We start from the raw sequence: 22,880 nt of genomic DNA, 5'->3' as shown, positions 1-22,880 counted from the left end.
AAATGAAATTCCCAAATCAAACTTCTTGTCTCAAGTACCCAACAAGCAGGTCTCCCGTTTTTACCTCACACAGCAGCAGGCTCTGCTTCCAGTGGCTTGGGCACCATCAGTCGTCAGAGTTCTCCAAAGTCCTCCCAGAGTGGAGCCAGACCCTTGGGGCAGCCACCATCATCTCCCAACAAGGAACCTTCTAGAACCTTCCAGAAAGTGAATCTGGCCTAAGGGTAACACACAGCACTTTCCCCGACCACTCAGCACTGCATTCAGTAAAGGCAGGAAGACTTGAGTGAGCAGCCTTGGGCAAGGCCACTGATAACACCAGTAACATGATCAATTCTCACCCAGCTTCCCTACATAAGACATAAAATAGGAAGGAATTCCAGGGAGGAGGAAGAAAATGGTCAACAGAAGAGCAATTCTGACATCCATGTTTGGTCTTCCTCAGAAGATTGACTAACTACGCCAGGCACGGTGGCTCACGCCTGTAATTCCAGCGCTTTGGGAGGCCAAGGCGGGTGGATCACTTAAGGCCAGGAGTTCAAGAGCAGCCTGGCCAACATGGCAAGACCTCGTCTCTACTAAAAATACGAAAATTAGCCAGGCATGGTGGCACAGGCCTGTAATCCCAGCTACTCGAGAGGCTGAGGCATGAGAACTGCTTGAACCCAGGAGGTGGAGGTTACAGTGGGCTCCACTGCACTCCAGCAGGGAGAACAGAGCGACACTCTGTCTCCAAAAAAAGACGAAGAAGAGTGGCTAGCTTGTACCACATTGGCTGTGAGAGCAAATCCTAAAGCGTCACGTCTGCAGAGGGGCCTTCTCTGACGACCCACTCTAAGTCAGCACTCCGGCGCTCTCTCACCTCATCCCCCGATATCCCGCAGTTGTTGCGCATGACAGTTTTATTTGTTCACACACTCATTCCTTTGCGTAAGTGTTTCCCCAACTAGAATTACACTCCCTAAGAGCAGGGCCCCTCCTCCCTTACTCACCAAGCCACCTCGGTGTCTAGCAAACAGAGGTGATCACTAAATGTTCATTAATTTAACAGCATAAATATATTTTACAGTAAGAATGATGAATTCAAAGTTAAAAATATAATTCCACCAAAAAATCTTCCAATAATGTCTCACAAGCAAGGTCCTGGTTACCAATGCAAGGACCAGGAAGAAGCCTCTGGCTGATGTGGCTTGGTTCTGTGTCCCCATCCAAATCTCATGTCGAAGCGTAATCCCCAATGTTGGAGATGGGGCCTGGTGGGAGGTGACTGGATCGGGAGGGGCAGATTTCCCCTTGGTGCTGTTGTGGTGATGATGAGTGTGTGCTGGTGAGATATGGTTGTTTCAAGGTGTGTGGCACCTCCTCACTCTCTTGCTCCTGCTCCGGCCAGTTAAGACGAGCCTGCTTCCCCTTTGCCTTCCACCACAATTGTAAGTTTCCTGAGGCCTCTCCAGAAACAGGGCAGATGACAACATCATGCTTCCTGTATACCCTGTAGAACCATGAGCCCATTAAACCTCTTTTCTTTATAAATTACCCAGTCTCAGGTATTTATAGCCATGTGAGAACAGACTAATACAGTGGCAATAACGACCTCTGCAATTCTCTCCTAACACACGACTTTCTTCTCTTCCCAACAATGCCAAGTGACTTTTTTAAGGATTAAATAAACTAGTACATGTTAAATGGATTTGCCTATGCCTGGCACATCCCCACAGTAAGCATCCCCAAACTTAACCACTACTATTGTCATTATTTGTTACCTAAGCCAACTTCCCAAAAAGTTCAGAACTACTGATTAAAAGAGAAATGATAAGGTCTGCTTCCAATTGTGAATAGTGAGTTGCTGTCTGCATCGTCTCTGGCACAGGCACCAAAGAATATATTACAGAAGCAATGTCGCCTACCCTCCTCATGTCATCCAAAACTCCTGGCTTCCATAAACACTTTACTGGCGATCAGTCATCAAGGAACCTATTCTCTCAACACAGCATCACTTTCTTGGAGTTAACATATCAAAACTACAAAAGTATGCCACGTTTACATCTTTAATATTTCCTTTGTTTAGTTCAAAAATCATCTCTCAAGCTTCAAAAAATTAAACTCAAGTTTTGAGATTCTGTGATTTTTGTTCTGGGGGTGAGAATGGACAATTTACTGAAACCCTTTCACAACCTTCAAAACTGTATAATCTATAAGGATATCCCTTTTCAATCATTACCTTTCAAGACTGAACCTGAACAATTCTTGCCTATTTTATCCACCTCTAAGCAGAAACCCTGGTATTTCCCTGTTAATATTCCAAGTTCTTGGAACATTCTGAGAACATAAAGACACGGAAGGAAAAGTGTCAACCCTCCACTCCTGTTTATCCTCAAGGCAGCATGAAGAGCTTGAAGAAATCTGCAGGAGGTGGGGACTCTGAGCCTGGAATGGCAACAGCTGCTGGGTGGCTGCGCAGGCCTGGAGGGGACCCACACCCCTGCCCAGTGGGGCCTCACAAAGCTGTCGCACACCACAGAGACAGAATAGATGAGACCAAGCGGGAGAGTGGCAGAGGCAGAGAAGCAGGCACAGGTGAGGGCTAGCACCTTCCATCAGCTACCCTGGCCATCTCAGCCCTGACAGTCTCCCTATGACCTGGACGAGAGAGGAAAAACCTAGGTAAGCCAGGACCCTCTCCTCAGGCTCCTGGTGCCCAACTCCTCAAGAGGCAAACTGAGCAGAAGGAAATCACTCTGCCAAGGAGGGAACATTCTCGAGGCTGGACAGTCGCCCTGTTCTCCTACCAGAATTCCACACAGAATCCACACTGTCACACCAAGAAGGTTCAGTTTTACTGTTCAAGTGTCCTGTGAGGAAGGGGTGGCTCTGGCGTTCTGTCCTCTGGAAAGTGCCTTATGTAGCTGTCTCGCTCTGGTGTGCTGCCCACCACAGTGGTGCCCACAGGAAAGGCACTACATTCTCAGTGGAATGAGGCAAACTGCACAAGAGCATTCCTAGTATGGCCTCAGTTCCTGAAAAAGAGTCCGTGTGTGCCACAGCATTCAACAGTGACTCCTGCAGGAAGCAAGGTTAGGGTGTTTAAGAGGGAGAGAAAAGACTGGATGTTTCCCTTTACATGTGCCTGTAACACTCTGTTTGCTCAGAATGCACACATGTCATTTATAACTAAGAAAAAACATTGGCTAAAACAACTAACATTGCCCCAAGGGATCTCATGTCACACATGCAGGGCAAAGACTGATTCTCCCGAACTGGGGGACAGGAGTGATACAAGGAGATTAATAGAGCTACACCCTCATCTTAGACAGTTATTAACTAAAACTGATAAGAAACAACAGTGCCAGGATACAATATGGAAAGGAGGAAGTAAAGACCAAGAAGAAACACCAGCTGAGAGTGTGTTTCTGGGATAAGGAGAGTGCGGGAGGACTGTGTTTCCTTTTGAGGCTCTAAGTATCATTTATCTTTTAAGCTATGTACAAGTCTTATTGGATAAAAGAAATATAAAATACAACTTGATGACAACAAGTCCTCAGCTTCTTCTAAGCTCACATACAAAAAGCCCAGAGATCACATCTTTGCCAACTTTCATGCTACATGACCACAAACCTATTTTTGCATGGTGCTTCTCTGTGATTTTCTGATGATAAAGAGGACCTAAGTACCCTCGCACTGAATGACTGCTGTGGATACACCTGACCCAAGGACAAACCAACCATTTACTCAGGTGGTTACAGCTTGGCCAGGAAATGAGCAACCTCAGTACACACGTCTAGTGGGCCTAAAATGTTCCGGGACTAACACCTCCTCACTTCCTCCCCCAGCCCTTCACCAGGTATTCCTTCATTCTCTTTGAGGCATGGATGTCCTCCTCCCCACAGCACCTGCCCACAATATGTGTTTAAGACACTCTTCCACATGACACAGACTAACAGGAACATCACTCTATACAATCAGAACCTGCTTGTGCAGAAGTCTGAGGCTGATATCCCAGCCCAGGCCTCATCCCTGAAGTCCAGACCAGATCTTCACTAAGGCATCTCACAGGTATCCTGACGGAGCATGTCTGAAGCTGAGTGCCCACATCTGGCCCTGCCAGACTTCCCCATCCCAAAGACAACTTCTTCTAACTGCTCGGGCCAAACCCTTGGTCCTCCTTGACTCCTCTCCTGCATACCCCATCTGGTCCATCTGTAAATCATCTCATCTCTACCCTCTTGATAAAACTAGAATTCAATCTCTCCTGCTACCTATGCTGACGGGACTGTGGTTCGAGCCACCATCACCTGGGAGGTCACCTGGATTGTTGCCATCGTGCCCTCTTTGGTTTCCGTGCTTTTGCCCTTGAGTCTTTCAGTCTATATTCAAAACAGCAGCCAAAATGATCCTGTTAAAACTTACATCACATCCCTTCTCCCCTCTGCCCAAATACCCCCAGAGGCTCCATATCACTCGGAGGAAAAGACAGGACCTACAGGACCACCTGATCTCGCTCCCCATGACTCCCTGGCCTCACTTCCTATTATTCCCCATCTCTTCCAAGGGTCATGGGTTTCATTCGAAGACATTAGGTAAAATCAGAGTCAGGAGGAAAATGACCAAAATCAGCCTTGCGTTTCAGAAAAAACAGTCTGGAGAAAGGGAAGGATAGACAGGCCAGGGGCTGCTGCAGTGATCCAGGTAAGGGATGTGGACAGCCTGGGCTAATGGTGGTGGGCAAAGAGAAAAGCCAAGATTCTGGGGTTAGTAAAAGGAAGATGAACCAGATGTGACAGATGATTAATGTCAGGGAGTGGGGACTCCAACTGCCAGAGGCTTTCCTGGAGGCTGGTCTTTAAGGCCACTCTACCACCATTGTTCTCCCCAGCCCTAATCTCACCCTTTAATCTATAAAATATCCCTCTCAAACCATCTAGTTCAATCAGCCAAGTATGAAGAACCTCAGGGACAACTAATTTCCATTTGAGTCTCATGAGAACTTACACATATGAGGCCATCCACTCTGGATTCTATTTGCTAGAAAATGAGAGACTATGCAGAGCTGACCACTGAATCCCTCTCTCGTGCCAACAACTCAGGAGCACGAAGCTCTCAGCTGCACCGCTGTGCGGGACACTTCTTTCTGCCTCTACCCTGGCTATACTGAGTTGGTTCAACAGACTACAGGTAATTAAGACCAAATTCACAATTGCTTTATCAAGGGGAAGGGATGCAGATAAACAAACCAGAAGGCTTGTTCTCCAAGCCTTCTGGTTGTGGGTAGCAGAGAGTACACAGAAACTTAGTATTTTCACATTAGGCAAAACTCAACTGCATTGTCACGGTGGTAAAACAGCCTCGCTACTTTACTGCATGTGTTAAGTGCTGCCAGTACTTGCGGAACAACTAGCTGAGATACGAGTGACGCAACTCTTGGGTGAGACCAACTGACCAGCTGCACTGGACTTACCCGGCTGCCCACATGGGCCAGGCATGAACACCTACTAAGGGATCTGTGTCCCATGTCAAGGGCCAAAAAGGGAGAGCAGAATCTGGGGCTAAGTCCTATTATTAAACTGGTAGCTCATCTAGAAAGTAGCTGCATCACTGACTCACACAAGTCAGGCTTTGAAGGAACCTTACAAGTATACGGTCCCAGTGCGCATCCTCTGGCTAGTGAGACGTAATGTGAGTAGAAAGTTCTCTCCAATTCCTCAGAGAGGCTCTTCCCCTCCACTCAACCCCAACGTGTTCTCTGATCAGTAAGTTCAAGCTGACTTCGACTTCCCATCCTTTTATCATCCCAACACTGGAGAGGATGGCTTTCCCAAAAGGATCCTTTAGAAAAACAAAACCCACAGCCAATATTATCATGGGTCCTTATCACTGACAGGTAAAATGGTGGCCGCTTTGGAAGCTGTGGCAATTTTTAATGCATGAGAGACAACAAATTATCTTAACTTCCTATCAGGAGGAGGTACTTTAAGCAATTTTTTAGTAGCAGGGATTGTTGAGGGTTATTCTTATCCCACTTCCGCTTGCTTGGGGTCAGGTATGCAATCGTGTGAGGAAAAGGATGATAACAACTTGAGACAGCTACTTTTAGACTGGGTTAACACACACTTCATAATGGGGCCTAGGCCATAATAAGCACTCAGAAAATGCTGCTTAATCCTGTTATTGATCACAGACCTCTAAGAACAACAACAGCAGGCTGGACCAAGTACACAATTGCAGGGTCCAGCACAAATTGGAAATGCAAAGCTCCTTGTTAAAAAATTCTTAAGAGTTTCTGATGGCAACAGCAGAGCATGAAACCAAGCACAGGGCCCTGTGTGGCAACACTAGTCGCACACCCATGAGGCAGGCAAGGTAAGTTCTCCACATCAGCCAAACCATATCAGTCAGCATGCTTAACCTGAACTCCTTTTGAAGTCTCTCGGCTGTAAAGTGAGAAAATGAAAACCTGCCCTCTCACCTTTGCAGACAGTCTCAAGATGCATTTACAGCCAGAACTCCAGCTTGTACAGAGTGGCCCAAGAATGTCCCACCCAGTGCCATGCGAGGTTACTTGTGCAACAGCTGATAACACTGCAAATTTCTAGGGTTTTCAACTTTTATTTCCAATTCTAGCAGCTTTTCTTTCACATCCTCTTTCAAAAGTCCAATGCAGGAAATGTTGACTGCCTTACATTTATTTTAGTTTGCAATATCCCCAGAAATGTAAAGCACTGCGGAAGATATAAGATAGAAAAGCCAAAATGTTTATCCATAACAAGTTTTCCATCTTCCTAAGGGAAAGAAAATATATAACAGATTCAAGACAGCTGTCCACAAGACATCCATAGGACAGGAAGGAGTACTCTCATGTACTGTTACTGGCAAAAGTTCTCTGGAAGCTGTACGGTAGCAGGTGTTCGAAGCCTTTGAAAGCCCCCACCTTTGGCCTTGCAGTGCCCTATCAGGGAATTTGTTCTACAAAGAAAATCAAGGATTAAGGATGTGGTACAGAAATGTCCATTGCACAGTCCACTGTTCACAATCGTGAAAACTCAGAATCCACCTCTGTATCCAAAAATGGGGATTATTACCAGGAACTAAGAGGCAGCCATTAAAATCAGTAGTAAAATAATTATTTAACATGGGAAAAGACTCACGCTGGATCAAATTAAAGCATGTTATGAAACATTACATGTGTCTATGATGTCATAGATATTTTAAAAATATATTTACATATTTGCAATGGGTTAAAAAAAAAATGACCAAAAAAGAAATGCTAATTTTAACACTGGTATCTCTAGATGGTAGCATTATACAGCTTTTCATTTTCTTCTTACATAGCTCTATTTACTGCAGTTTAAAAAATGAATATGGAACCCTGGGTAAAGATTTAAAATATACCATATGGCTCCAACTACACGAAATAATAATAATGCAAATGATAATAACAGCTAATGTCTCTTTGGTACCTCCAACTTACCAGGCACTGTTCTAAGAGTTTTGCATGAATTCATGTAATCCTCACGACCGACACAAAGGGCAAGCACGTGTGACACCCATTTTCCTAATGGCACAGCTGGTGAGTGGCAACACAGGACAGCAACCCAGGAAAGGGGTTGCGGTCAGGCACTACATTCCCTCCCCCCATACCATCCCCCGAAAAGCAAACACCTGATAATCGTGGGCAGCTACCAGGAGTGAGCAATAACCCTGAATCAAAAAAGGAGAAATCAGCTGAAGATCAAAGTCACAATTACTAGCTGTGAGTGTGCCAAGCCGACCATTTAGCACCCGTGCCACAAGCATGCTCTGTGCTACTCAGCATCATGTACACATTCTCAGAAGTGACACAAGTTGGGATCAGAAGTGTTTTGTATTTCAGATTTGGGGATATTTTCATTATACTTATCAGTTGAGCATCCCAAATCCTGAAAATCCAAAACATTCCAATGAGTATTTCCTTTGAGTGTCACGTTGGTGCTCAAAGAGTTTCAGATTTTGGAGCATTTTGGATTTTCAGGTTTGGCATGTACATTAGTCCATGTTCACACTGTTATAAAACATACCCAAGACTGGGTAATTTATAAAGAAAAGAGGTTTAAATGACTCACAGTTCCACATGGCTGGGGAGGCCACAGGAAACTTACAATCACGGCGAAAGGCACCGCTTCACAAGGCAGCAGGGGAGAGAAGAGTGAAGAGCAAAGGGGGAGGAGCCCCTTATAAAACCATTAGATCTCCTGAGAACTCCCTCGTTATCACAAGAACAGCATGGGGGATATCACCCCCATGACCCAATCTCCTAGGATTCTACTGGATCGTGCACTATCCAATAGATTTTTTTTCTCTTTGTAGAGATGAGGTTTTCCAAATCTCATCTTGAATTGTAATCCCCATAATCTCCTAGGTCTCTCCTGGAGGTCTCTCCATAGGTCTCTCCCTAGACATGTGGGGATTATGCAGATTACAATTCAAGATGAGATCTGGGTGTGGACACAGCCAAACCATATCAGTCAGCATGCTTAACCTGCATTGTTAAAACATTATTGCCCAAGGTGATCCACAGATTCAATGCAATGTCTACCAAATTTCCAATGGTATTCTTCACAGATATAGAAAAACAATCCTGAAATTCACATGGAAGCACAAAAAAAAAAAAAAAAAAACCCAATAACTAAAGCAATCTTGAGTAAAAAGAACAAAGCTGGAGGCATCACACTACCTGATTTCAAAGTGTATTACCAAGCTATAGCAGCCAAAACAGCATGGCACTAGCATAAAAGCAGACACATAGACCAACAGAACAGAATAGAGAGCTGAGAATTAAACTCACATAATACAGTCAACAGATCTTTGACAAAGGTGCCAAGAACACCCAATGGGGAAAGGACAGTCTTCAACATATGGTGCTGGGAAAATTGGATATCCACATGCAGAAAAATTAAATTGGAACCTTGTCTCATAACACATAAAAAAAATGAACTCAAAATGGACTAAAGACTTAAATGTAAGACCTGAAACTATGAAACTACCAGAAATAAGCACCATGGAAAGCTCCATGACATTGGTCTGGACAATGAGTTCTTGGATATGACCCCAAAAGCGCCGAAAACAAAGGCAAAAATCAGATAAATGGGATTTAATCGAACTGAAAAGATTATGCACAGCAAAACAGAATTAAGAGACAACTCACAGAATGGAAAGAAAATATTTGCAAACCATACATCTGATAAGAAGCTAATATCCAAAATATATTTAAAAACTCAGTAACAAAAAAAATAACCTGATTAAAAAATGATGAGCAAAGGACCTGAACAGACATTTCTCAAAAGACATACAAATGGCCAACAGATTAGAAAATGTTCAACATCACTAATCATCAGAGAAATGCACATTAAAATCATGAGAGCATCTCACAACTGTAGAATGGCTATTATCAAAAAGATGAAAGGCGACAGGTGTTGGCAAGGATGTGGAGAAAAGATAAGCCTTGCACATTATTGGTGGGAATGTAAATTCCTAAAGCCATTCTGGGAAACAGTATGGAGGTTCCTCAAAAATCTAAAAACAGAATTATCATATGATCCAGCAATCCCACTACTGGGTATATAGACAAAGAAACTAAAATCAGTATGTTGAAGAGATGTCTGCACTCCCATTTTCATGGCAGCACTATTCACAACAGCCAAGATATAAAATCAATCTAAGTGTCCACTGAAAGATGAGAGAATAAAGGAAATGTGGGATATATACACAATAGAATACTAGTCAGACTTTTAAAAAAAAAAAGGAAATCCTGTTATTTGCAACAACAATGAATGAACCTGGAGAACATTATGCTAAGAGAAAGCAGGGCACAAAAAGACAAATACTGCACGATCTCACCTATATGTAAAGTGTAAAAAAGCTGAGCTCACAGAAGCAGACAAGAGAATGGTGGTTACCAGATGCTGAGGAGGCTGGGAAGGAGGGAACAGGAGCTAGACAGGGAAAGGGGAGATGTTAGTCAAAGGGTACAAAATTTCAGTTGGATGGGAGGAATAAATTTTAGTGATCTATTGTACAGCAGGTGACTACAGTTAACAATAATGTAAAGTATATTTCAAAATTGCTGAAAGATTAGATTTTAAATGTTCTTACCACAAAGAAATAAGAAGTATGTGAGGTAACGAATATGTTCATTCCCCTGACTTAATCATTCCACAATGCATTCATATACCATAACATAATGATGTTACTCCATAAGTACATGCAACTATTTGTCAATTTAAAAACAAAATATAAGAATTAAAGAAAAGAAACTGCATATGAGGCAAGCTTTATGTGACTAGCTGGTCCACATTTCATGCTCTGTTGACCTGAGAAACCAAAAAACCAACCAAAACCTTCCAAGGGTGAGGATGAGAAAAGAGCAGATTTCTGTTCTGAACCACCTGGGCCTTTGGATGCTTTCCACTTTTCCAGAAAAACAGTTAAATAAATGAACAGCAACTGTGAAACCTGCAGATAATTTTAGTATTAGTTGCTGTGCCAAGGAGCTGGAAAGATCAATTATTAATATATTAGGGTTACCATCCCTATCATATCAAACATAACTATTCCAGAAATGGTCTATGACAAGAAAGAGCTGTGGTTTGCTTACACTTGACAAATTGGCTTTATTCCCTCTTGGCAACTATGAGAACAGGCTCACCCAGTTTCATCTGAAATGTTTTGTTTTCTTTTCAAGTAGTGATGGTAACACTATGAGTCCACAGTCAATTCTTAAGCAAAAAAGCCTCATTAATATCAAACTATCCATCAAGATGACCCTTTTCTATTATGTATGAATATAAGTATCGAGAACAGTAGACATCTTTCTTTCAAACAGAACTAAGTGAAAATCCATAGCTTTATTATAATACTTTTGTTGCTAATATTTCTGAAACCACGTTATTAATGTGAGCTTAATAATGTACCATTTAAACAACTGGAATCTTATATCCTTAACTTTCAGCTCTTGAAATAAAAAACTGGTAAACATGTTACAGGTGTGATGGCTTTAACCAAGCACAGCACATGCTACAGGTGTGATGGCTTTAACCAAACAAGCTTTCTCCTAGGAACATAAAATCTGCTTTTGCCAGTTACATTTCACCTGCTTCCCTAGTTGTCAGATGCCTAATCAGACAATGTTGAATAGGGTGGGAACATCTTGGAAGCTAATTCATTGTGACCTTTTCAGTGAACAAACAAGCATGTGCACAAACACACATGCACACATACACACCCTACAGTAGCTACAACACTTGAATCAGAATTCCACAGTAACACAGCAAAAAACTGGAAACAGAAATCACTCTGAATTTCTCTGTAGCTATTTACCTAAGAAAATGCAAAGAAATGTCCTATCACTTGCTTGGTTTGCCTCAGTAAGTTACTTATCCTCAAGTGAAATTCTACAAACATCATCATCATCATCTTTTTTTTTTTTTTTTTTGAGACGGAGTTTTGCTCTGTTGTCCAGGCTAGAGGGCAATGGCGTGATTAGTAGAGATGGGGTTTCACCATGTTGGTCATGCTGGTCTCAAACTCCTGACCTAAGGTGATCTACTCGCCTCAGCCTCCCAAAGCGCTAGGATTACAGGCATGAGCCACTGCACCCAGCCAACATCATCATTATTCTTATTAATAATTATTATTTTGGTTGCTTTTGAGATACAAATAGAGAGAAATTGTGTGCCTAGGGTTTTTTTTTGCCCTAACTGGAAAAAAAAAAAAATTTAAGCATGCCAAGTATAAAAGTTATAAGAAAATGAAGTCATCTAAGTTGCACTGCTTTCCAATACTAATTAAATTTTTTTAATTTTCCAAATTTCAAAGTTTTCCAACTTAAAACCTAGTGCTTCTCAAAGTTTACCAATAAATGCAACTCACACAATATTCCTTTAAAACCAATTTATAAAAATATTTTCATAATCAGAACAATTGGGGGATAATATCTGATTTTCTACAGGTAATTAAGGAGGGCATGCACCAAAACAGCTGACATATTAACCAAGTTTACTTCCTTTTTCCCTTTAACAAATCTTAGCAGAGCTTAAATTGACAGTAAATAAGAATATATACACCAAACACAATCTGTTACAAACACAATTCAGTCTAACCCCTGGAAGAAAAGCACCTTGACATTTACAACTATAGAACAAAAGCTAATCTAGAATTTAAGCTATCAGTTTTAAGTTTTGTGCCTGTAATTTCAAAACATTTATCAATTTCCCACCTTTCAGAATTTTGTGAAAATGAAATGTGTAAATCCTACAACATATTTCACAAGTGCAAGGCCCTTCCCTCATCACTCCCGAGGCAATTCTTAAACACTGGGAAACTGCTGCACTGTGGCCCGCACGGGAGATGACCAAGTCCTTCAGGGCCCAGCCCTGTCCCTTCACATCACCTTACAAGGCTGGAAGCCAGAGCTGAATGCACACCATACAAAATGACTTCTCAGGGTAACTTCCCAAAAAACACAGTGACTGAACAATTTATCAGGTTTTTCATGTGCTTTTTCCATATTTTCATTTTTATTATCTCCTAGGTAATTACAAGGGTGACTCACACTAAGCTTGAAGAATGCTAATATTTGCCTCTTGTTTAAATTTACTGGAAGAGATATTTACTCTTTAAAAATAGCACAAAATAAGTCAAAACTAATTTTTTACTTTAAAATGAAACTCACTTGCTATCAACTACAACCTCAAGCTCATTCTATTAGTAACAAATATTTATTGAAAGCCTATTATGTGCCAAGCACTATTCTAGATGCTTGGGATATGTTAGTGAAAACTCTCTTCCAGAGAACCTTCAAATAAACTCTTAATTATAAAAACAATAGTTACCATATGAAATGTCAGCAGCAACCTTTGGAAAACTAAAAACAGTAAGTTTTTAACATTCAATTTACTTTTTTTTTTTTTTGAGGGAGTCTTGCTCTGTCACCCAGGCTGGAGTGCAGTGGCAATCTCAGCTCACTGCAACCTCTGCCTCTGGGGTTCAAGGGATTCTCCTGTCTCAGCCTCCCGAGTAACTGGAACTACAGATGTGCACCACCACACCCGGCTAATTTTTGTTTTTGGGTTTGTTTTTGTTTTTTTAAGTAGAGACGGGCTTTCACCATGTTGGCCAGGCTGGTCTCGAACTCCCGACCTCATGTGATCCACCAACCTCGGCCTCCCAAAGTGCTGGGATTACAGGCGTGAGCCACTGCGCCCAGCCTCAATTTACTTTAAAACAAAACTTTTTTAAAAAGTCTTACACTAAAGTCAGATAATGTAAAAATTGAGTTTCAAAAGTATGTTAACATAAACAAAACTCAGTAGTTTCAAGAGGGTAATATAACAAAATCCCACACAAAGGTCAAGAAAAAGTAAAACTTGCCACTAGCAAGGCATATTATCACAGCCAATAAGGCAGCTGGATTACAGAATGACAAAGCTGATACGACAATGGGTATCAGGGAAAGACTACTGAAACACTGTCTTTTTCCCCTTTGAAAGGGCCCTAAGTTTCTTGGAATCTCGCCTAGCACTTTCACTTACGTGTAATAATTTCCTTGCCAACATGAAATACTACCAACAGTAAATTTCTTTGTTTACAATCATAACGCCAGTAGTACTTTAATCTATGAATTCCTACATGTCTAATTCAATTAAATAAACTTTCCATGTAACCTGCCCTCACAGATTTGATATTCTAGGTCTTCCGAGAAACCTAGAGCAAAAGACTATCCTTCGGGAAGGGAAACCTCTGTTGGGTTATCCTATATAACAGGTTCTACAAAGACGCTTTCATATACAGTTGTCCCTTTTTATCAGCAGGGAATTGGTTCCAGGATCCCCGTGGATACCAAAACCCTCAGCTGCTCAAGTCTTTTATATAAAATGGCATAGTCTCGTAAACATTAAATCATCTCTAGGTTATGTACACTACCTAGTACATTATAAATGATATGTAAATAATCATTATACTGTGTTGTTTTTTTATTTTGTTTTAATTGGTTTCCCCCTCCTCCAATATTTCCAATATTTTCAATCCAAGGTTGGCTGAATACACAGGTGGGTAACCTTGGATACGGAGGACCGACAGTACTCTCATCTGGGAGCTTGATTTTGCCCATCTCAGTTTACAGATAAGAAAACTAAGGTTAAGAGTGACAAAGTGGCAACATAAAAGGCAGGACTTAAGTACAGGACTGACTGCAACCACTTAAGCAGATCCCAAGAAAAGCAAAGCTAGATTTCTGTATTTAAAGTGCTACCCCAAGTGTAGGAAGAATCGCAATAGTAAATTAAAATGAAAGAGTTAAATTCCCAGAAACTGCCACTGAAAGACTGAAAAGACAATGGTTACTAAAGTGACACAACATTTTGCAACAGGGAATCGAGACCCCGCCCAGTATGTTCCCCGACAGCATGTTTTATAAACCTCAGATACTGGTTAATGTGAATTCTCTAACCTAAACATTAAGTGTTGAGGGTACGGAAAAACCACTGAATTTCTGGTTTCAGGAAGAAAAAGCAGAGAAAGGAGTGCGGCTGGGAGAAGCAGGCGGAGGGCTGGCCCATTTTATTTCTGCACGACTTTGCCTGATCACCTGCTGAGGATTCTAAGGCCTGACCCAGACCTAGATGCGAGGCCGTAGATGACAATCTCTAAAAGCAGAGTTCATGCTGAGGCAGGTGCCAAGAAATCGGTTCACACCCCTGATAAACGGTTGTTGAAAATGTGTGTCACCTGCACCACCAGCGACCAGAACCACTCTTCCTCACTGGAACGAGGGCAATGTCTGGGGTTCCACACGCAGACTCCACCCTGCCCTGGGGGTGGCCCGCGCGCCGCCTCCTCCTGGCCGTTACCCAAACCCGCAACGCCTCGCTCCACACATCCCGGACCCCCGAGCGGCCGGGGAGGGTCGGACTCGGGAGCGGGGGAGGCGGGAGGTCCGGCTGGAGCGAAGCACCCACCCCGGGCCCAACCCCGTCTTCCCGGCCCCTCCCTCGGCCTGTGGCCGCCCGCGCTCACCTCCAGGCGCAGGGAAGCCCCGCAGCCGCGCAGGAACTCGCGGATGTTGCTCAGGCACTCGCTCTCGCTCCGGGGCTCCGGGTAGACCTGCAACACAGAGCACAAGCGCTGAGCGCCGTGGCCGGCAGCAGGGAGGCCGCGGACAAGGCCGAGCGACGCCCACGGCCCGCGCTCCCAACACAGCGGGCGACGCTGGCGAGCGGCCCCCGACGGCCTGGAGCGAGCCCGCTGCCCCAGATGCCAACCTGCTCAGCCGCTGCTTCTCCTCACCCTTTTTTCTTCCTCCGGGGCTGCACCAATCTCTGCCCCTTCCCGCACCAGGAAGCGAGCCCCGGCGCCGGAAGTGACGTCCTCAGACCGCGCCCCCGCCGGCCCGCGCGGGACGTCTTCGGCTGGCGCCGGGTGTTCGCCCCCGCGGAGGCAGCCCACCGTGCTTACCCGGCGAGCTGCCACCTCCTCCGGCCCAGTGCTGGGCTTCGGTCCGGTAGAGGGAGCCCACCGGTTGGCCCCACGCGCGGCCACCGCCGCCTCCTCCTGTCCAGTCTTCGGCCTCGACCCCAGCCCCGCGGACGGAGCGGACAAGGCCCGGCCCCGCGCGCGGCCTCCTCCCTGCGCCAGGTCCTTGGCCTGGCCCCGCAGACACAGCGCACCCGCTCGGCCCCGAGCGCAGACACCGCCGCCTCTTGGCTCCCGGTCCTGGGCCTCTCCCAAGTGGACGCAGTCTGGCCCAGAGGGGCCCCAGAGAACTCGGGCGGCTTGAGTAACCCCTGATTGTTGGAAGAGAACCTGGGATTTCTTCCCTTCTTTCCAGCCAAGGCTCATGGAGAGCGCAGTTAACGATTCTAATGCAATGACTTAAAATAATTAAGCAACATAAATTATGCATGTTGGGATTAAGGTGGAATGTTTTCCCAAGTATAAGCCACGTGCTTCATGAATGATTAACCGAAATAGACAGTTAACATGAAAACCAGTAAGTCAGCTGAGAAGAAACTGTGGATCCACCGCAGTGGAGGAGCGCAGGAAGGCACCTACAGACTCCCTAGTGCTTTGGTCCAAGGTAGAATTTTGAGGGCCACCAGCAACACATGTAAGGTGTTTGCACCTTACCCACGGCGAGAAACTAAGGAAACCAGAAACAGTACCAACTACTAGAAAATTTTAAGAAGCCTGAGGCATACGAAAAACCGTTTATTTCATTTTTTACTCTAAGGATTATTTTAACTGTAAGAAAATTTCTGTTCCAAATTACATGTGAAGACATTAAGCGTTGACATTTAAACTAATGCGTCATCTAGAACTCTAGCATTTGAGGACATTAAAGGCATTTTTGTCCTTCTGTACTGTAGGAGAAAATCACGACATTTCACCAGGCTACTCTCAGGCATACTGTGGTTTCATTTCATGATGCTCAGGTGTTTTAAAATTATACATCAAAACCAAGTGTTCAGCAATGCCAAAAGGGATGAAATGAAGTTTTTTTCTTTCTACAGTTGAAAAATTCCTACAAGCAAGTGCTGACATGTTTCCATCGAAATTGTACATTTTTTCAGTGGAATGGCAAAAGCAAAGCTGCTTCCTAATCCATTTTGCTCTTCTCTTTAAAATAATTTTCAAAAATTATCACATATCTAGGTAATACCTAATTTTTTTCTTTATAGTTTTACATAGTTGTAAAGGATGTAATTTCTGACATTCTGATGACATTTTTAAATTAAACCATTGCATCCTTTATAAAAAATATATCCAATAGAATCTAAATGTAATAGAAACATAATGCCCATTTCTCCATCTAAAAAGTTTCTGAACAAGTCAGACATTCTTTCTCCTTTAATTCATTCCACTTCACCCAAAAAGTTGTATCCTCATATAGTCTATTTTTATGCTTGAAACACACTTTTTTGACAAGTGACCTCTCCAAATACAGTCAATCATCATTCAAAGAGTCTATTTATGAACTCAGCTACTTGCTAAAAATTATGTGTAACACAAAAATCAATACTTGAAGCACTCTCTCAGTCATATATGGACACATGCAGAACAGTGAAAAATTTGGATCACCTTACGTACGCGTTCCCAGCTGTGCTTGAATGAGGCCATGCTCTGCCTTCTTTTTTTAGTTCTCATTCTGTAAACATATGTCCTCTTCTCACTCTGAGTGTCACGTTTTTCAAATTTCTGTGCTTTCCGATGGTGAGTTCTCTGTTTCAAATGGCCCCCAAGCGTAGTGCTGAAATGCTGTCTAATGTCCCTAAGCCCAAGAAGGCTGTGATGTGTCTTAACAGAGAAAATACATGTGTTAGATAAGCTTCGTTCGGAATGAGTTACAGTGCTGTTGGCCATGAGTTCAATGTTAATGAATCAACAATACGGTACATTCACATGTGTACATGAGGCTGCTCCAGAAAGTGCTAAAGTAACATCTATAGTGCATGACGAAGCTATGGAAAAGATGGAAAAGCAGCTAAATTTGTGGATTCATGAGACCACAACCAATAAAAAAAGTGTAGTGGGCAGTATTGTTGTGAGGCTGAAAGCCGAAGAAATTTACAGCCATGTTACCCAAGGTCAGGAAAATGTTAAACCCTTCTCAGCTAGTGCAGGCTGGCTGGCACGTTTCAAAAGGTGGTACAGCATTAAATCAAATTTTAAACTTGCAGGCAAGGCAGGTTCTGCCATAAGGAGGCTGCGGAAGAATTTTTAAAATGCCTGCTAAGTGTTATATGTGAAAAGGGTTAAAGGGTTATGTTAAAGAGCAGGTTTTCAATGCTGATGAGACTGCTTGTTTTATAAGAATGTTGGCAAACGAACCTATGTAATGTAAATGGTCACTCAAGCCCCTGGCTTGAAAGCATTCAACCTTGCTATTGTGCACCAATGCCAAGGGCGACTTTAAGTGCAAACCTCTGATGGTGTACAGAGCCCAAAACCCATGAGCTCTTAAAGGGAAAAACCTGAACTGCATGCCAGTCTGTTGGAGGTAGAACAGAAAAGCATGGATGGTATCTGAAATATTCTGGGATTGGTTCCACCACTGCTTCATTCCAGAAGTTGAACGATATCTCCAGGGCAAAAACCTTGCTTTCTGGGTCTTATTAATTTTGGATAATGCCCCAGTTCATTGCACAATGAACTTGAAAATGCTCACCCCAACAAAGAAGTTCTTTTCATGCCCCCAATACTACATCTCTCATCCAGCCCCTCAGGGCATAATACAAACTTTCAAGGCACACTACACGAGGGAACTTTATTGTAAAGCTTATGAGGCTCTTGACACCAACAAGGAAGCCACCATGATAGACTACTGGAAATCACTCACTATACGCAGCATTATTGATTATGTTGGCACAGCCTGGGACAGCATCAAGCAGGCTACTATCAATAACTGCTGGGAAAATATTTGGCCAGACTATATGAAAACTTTTCAAGGCTTTGCAGGTGTTTCAGAAAATATAAAAAAAAAGTAAAAAAACAATGCATATTGCATGGCACATAAGTGGAGAAGGTTTCAACAACATGAAGGAAGAAGATGTGGAGGAAATTTTGTCAGAGAAGGCAGTAGAACCCACAAACAAAAACCTGGATGAGATGGCAAAATATGGCAGCATAGTCAGGGATGAAAGTCATGACAGTGATGAAAGTCACCCTAAGACTCCAAGAATTGTCCCTCTCACAGCAACCAAAGTATCAGAATAGAATTCTGCCTTGGAAAAAATTTTCAATGACATGTAAGAATGTGACCCTATACTTGAACGTAGCCTCACAGTTAAGCACCTCACTTCCACTGCATTTATCCCTTATTCTGAGATGCTTAAAGATTTGAGGCGAAAAGCCAGGCAGACAAGGCTGAACCAATTTCTCTAGCCAGTTTGACAGACAGTTGCCAACACCATCAACAAGTTGCAAAAGACAAACTCCTAAGGTAGCTCTGCCAGATCACAATGTGCTGCCCTTACTGACATCTTCCTCTTGTGCAGAGTGAGTTCCACCAGCCTCTTTTGATTTTCATGGGGCAAGCTAAGGTTGATAGGGTAAACCACAGCGCACTCACTGACCATCACACATCCTGCAGCTCCATTACAGTAAGACTTTAGTTAATGTGTATAAAACTTTAAATGCTTAATCTTCACTTAATGATTTTTTCAGGACTTTATGTATTTGTTATTACTGTGCTATACAGTATAAAGCATCTTCACAGTATTCCGTGTTATGTGAGTACTGTATATGTGTATTGTGTGCATATGTGTACTTATGACTGAGAATTAAACTAGTACAGTCATAGGAGTACATAATGCTGTAACTGAAACACAGTGTTTATTATAAAGAAATACTGCATATGACTAATTGTACGAAATTTATATTAAATAAGCTATCTTCAAACAAAAATACACATAAAACAAGGTTACATATTGATTGGTTGGCAAAATGTTCTGGCCAGAGTCTTCGTGGATCCTAACGCTATATTTCTCCTCAGAGCAGTGTTGCATTTGTCAGTAATTCAATGATCAAGGTAACTTTCTAGAACATAACTACCACAAATAATGATAATTGACTCTACATTTAAGAGTATTAAGCCATAAGAATCTAATTGCTATGATTTTTTTCTAAACTGAGTTAACACAACTATTATGAGTACACAAATGATGAAAACAATATGTTACAGTTTTTATAAATTATTACATATAAAAAGCAAAGTTTTATCTGGAAGTGTATTCCTTTTTCTTTTCTTTTTTTTTTTTTCAGAGATAGTGGTCTCACTGTGCTGCCCAGGCTGGTCTTGAACTCCTGGGCTCAAGCAATCCGCCCACCTCAGACCCCCAAAGTGCTCGGATTACAGGCGTGAGCCATCACACCTGGCCAGAAATGGTTTTTTTAATGAAATGTATAGGGCTTTTTTTTTAGTTTGTTCATTTACCCATGAATGACTATCACTTTTTGCTAGAGTGAGGTATGGTCTAGCATCACTTGTTTTCCTATCTTGGAGGATTTTTATGCAAACACTGAATAACTTTGTTCACAAAAATAAATACTTGAAAATGGAAGGAGTTTTGTCATGATATAACTTAACTCTTTGAAGCCTTCTGAGTTACATGGACAAAGTCCAGATATGGTCTCTCGTAAGTTAAAAATATTTTAAATCATTTATTAACAACTTGATTAGGTCTCCTTTGATTTCTGTGAAAGCTAAGAAGTGGAAACCCCTGAGTAGCAAAATTTCAGGCGTTAAAGTCATTGACTTCATACCATCAATATTTCTCATTGTCTCTTTGTTACATGGCCTGGAAGTTTTCCATCTTGCAGCAGTGCACCTCAGGAAGATGACAGGTGCAAAGTCTGCCTTTCTGTATGAAGTGGGAGAATGGCCATCGTGAGAGAGGAGATGGGACGGCCAAGCCAGCTTCATGTCTTCCATGGCTTCAGGCACCTTCTAAGGCTAGTCAGTTTTAGGTGACTGTGTATGTAAGTTGAGGGTCTGGAAGTGGATTCCCTTAAAACCATCCTGTGCCTGCATATCCCTTGAAAAATATTTCTGTACATGTACATGGGTACCTGTAGCAAGCTAGGTCAAAGAACACTGTACCTAAAACATATTTGTTTGGAAAACTGTAATGTCAAAGAACCAAAACTTTATAGTAAGTAGTGCCTGGCTGTGTAACAAATATGTTGTGTCACACTGGACAAGTCACTTGACCCCTTGGGTCTATGCCCTTGTCCCTGATCTAAGGCTAACACATCTTTTTGTACAGAGCGGCTGGGAGGATGAAATGGGTAATAAATTGATCCAGCAATATTGGGCTTAGACTCCACGGCAGATGATGGCATAAGCACAGCGAATGCAAAGAGTGAGACGCACAGAAGCTTGCACACAGCATGGCAAGTGTGGCCACAGAGATGCAGACTCAGCACTACAGAAGCATGGCAGATGGAAACCTAAATTCTGCAGAGATAGGGCAGGGCTAGAGGCTTAACCAGCATCAAAGGTGACCTCTGAGTTGGGCCTGGAAGGGTGAAGAGGCAAATGGAACTGCATCTCAAAGGTGTGCCATTTTGGCAGTCCAGGGTGTTCTCAAGGATGGCGAGTGAAAAAGGGTAGCTGAGATCATGGGTGAAGCTGCAGTGGAAAAACATGTTTGGAATATTATGATACAAACAAGATGGCTGAAAGTCCCTTTAATATTTCACTGAAGAAGCTATACAAACGAATGGTCAGTGAGCACGTGAAAAACGGTTCAACCTCTTTGGTCATTAGGGAAACGCAAATGAAAACCACAGATAACATAGCACCCCACCAGAATGGATCAAGTGGAAAGGGCTGACAATATATCAAGTGTTGGCAAGGATGTAAAGTAACTGGAATTCCCAGACACGACTAATGGGAGTGTAAATGGTATGCTTAGAAAACTGGCAGTTTCTTGCAAAGTTAAATATACATCTACCCTAAGACCGGCAATTCCTTTCCTAGGTATTTACCCAAGAGAGATGAAAGCATAGGTCCACTGAAAGCCATGTACAACAATGTTCATAGCTTTATTTATAATCAGCAAAGCCGTCACAATTCAAAGGGGTGGGGACGTCTCCTTTTTCATGTAGTCTCCAGAAATATTCAGAAAACTCAGGCCTCAAATGACCAACAACTCTGCCCAGTTCACTTTTCAGAAATCCTGTGCCAAATTCTCCATGGTAATAAACTCCAGGCTTTTCCATCAAGAACTCTAACCAGGCAGAGGCATAGACAGTCCCAGAATGATTACAATTTTCCTTCAAAGTATGGCTTTTGAACTTAATATTTGATAAGCAGTGTGTGTGATATGAAAATTTGCTACAAATTAATCACAAAGCAACATTAAGGTCAGACTTCAGAAGCGTCCACAGCTATCCAGTTTTCATGTCAAGTCCTTACCAACTACTCCAGGGCAGGAACAATCATCTCCACCCTCAACCAAAGCAGAGAGCCGACTAAGACAGCTGCCACCTCTCAGAAATTAAAGACTCTCAAACTTTGAAAGAGTTTGAGTAAAAAACCACTACAGAAGGAAGAACAGGCAGTATCAGCAAGGCAAATAATTAACAGGTTCAATGTTATCTCAACAATTAAGATCAACAGTAGAAAACAGTCACATCTGAGAAGTATTTATCTCCCCAGGGAGATTCTGATTCTGCGTAGATCTGAAGTACAGCCCAGGAGCCTAGCGTCAGTGTGCACGTGTGTGTGTATGTTTAAAGTCTTCATCTGATTCTGATTTTCAGCCAGGTTTGGGAACCACTGGTATGGTATAACTCAGTGTTTCTTAAACACCTACATGCATCAGAATCACCTGGAGTAACACAGATTCAGTAGGTGGGGTGGAACCCAGAATTTAGATTTCTAACAAGTTCCCTGTAGACATTGATGGTACCAGGACCATACTTAGAGAACCTAGTGGTATATATAGACTGAATCTACAAGTATTCTGGTTTTTTCCTACTTGGAGAATAATGCAGACTCCCAACCACAGAACGAAGGTCACCCCAGGTCTTTGCCATCAAATCTCACACCCCAGCTATGAAAGATCACTTCCTCTGAATGCGTGTGGTTCTGTCCACAACTAGACCTACAACACAGCTGGACCTACTTGTGCACATCTCATCTCCCTCATTAGACATAAGCTCCCTAACTGCAGGGCCCACCGATGTCTCATGTTAAATAGTCAGCAACCGTGCACTAAATGACCTAACTCACTTAGGTCACCAAATCCACTCATCACGGAGTAAGTGAAACAAAGAACCTTAGCTGAAAGGGTCACAGAAAACTTTTGAGGTAGTTCTGGTATTTTACAGATGAGAAAACAGGGACT

At 42.7% G+C, this 22,880-nt stretch overlaps 1 protein-coding gene across 7 annotated transcripts in view; it reads right to left on the bottom strand.

Annotated features, from left to right (window-relative positions):
* The window catches only part of ARHGEF7 (Rho guanine nucleotide exchange factor 7), a 190,936-nt gene that overhangs the window by 136,837 nt on the left and 31,219 nt on the right, over positions 1-22,880 (bottom strand). For 3 of the 7 annotated variants that reach the window (XM_030813698.1, XM_030813701.1, XM_030813702.1), the window contains exon 2: positions 15,046-15,132. The exons of 1 other annotated variant lie outside the window; for it this stretch is intronic. In XM_030813698.1, the coding sequence (XP_030669558.1) occupies positions 15,046-15,132 (87 nt within the window). Of the gene's footprint in view, positions 1-15,045; positions 15,133-15,290; positions 15,379-22,880 lie in introns of those variants that run through there. 3 more of the 7 variants (XM_030813705.1, XM_030813707.1, XM_030813706.1) reach the window with 2 other exon arrangements.

Source organism: Nomascus leucogenys, chromosome 5, assembly GCF_006542625.1.
Source record: "Nomascus leucogenys isolate Asia chromosome 5, Asia_NLE_v1, whole genome shotgun sequence".
Taxonomy (NCBI): Eukaryota; Metazoa; Chordata; class Mammalia; order Primates; family Hylobatidae; genus Nomascus; species Nomascus leucogenys.
The sequence above is the reverse complement of the archived record's forward strand: the minus strand, read 5'-3'. Positions and strand labels throughout refer to the sequence as shown.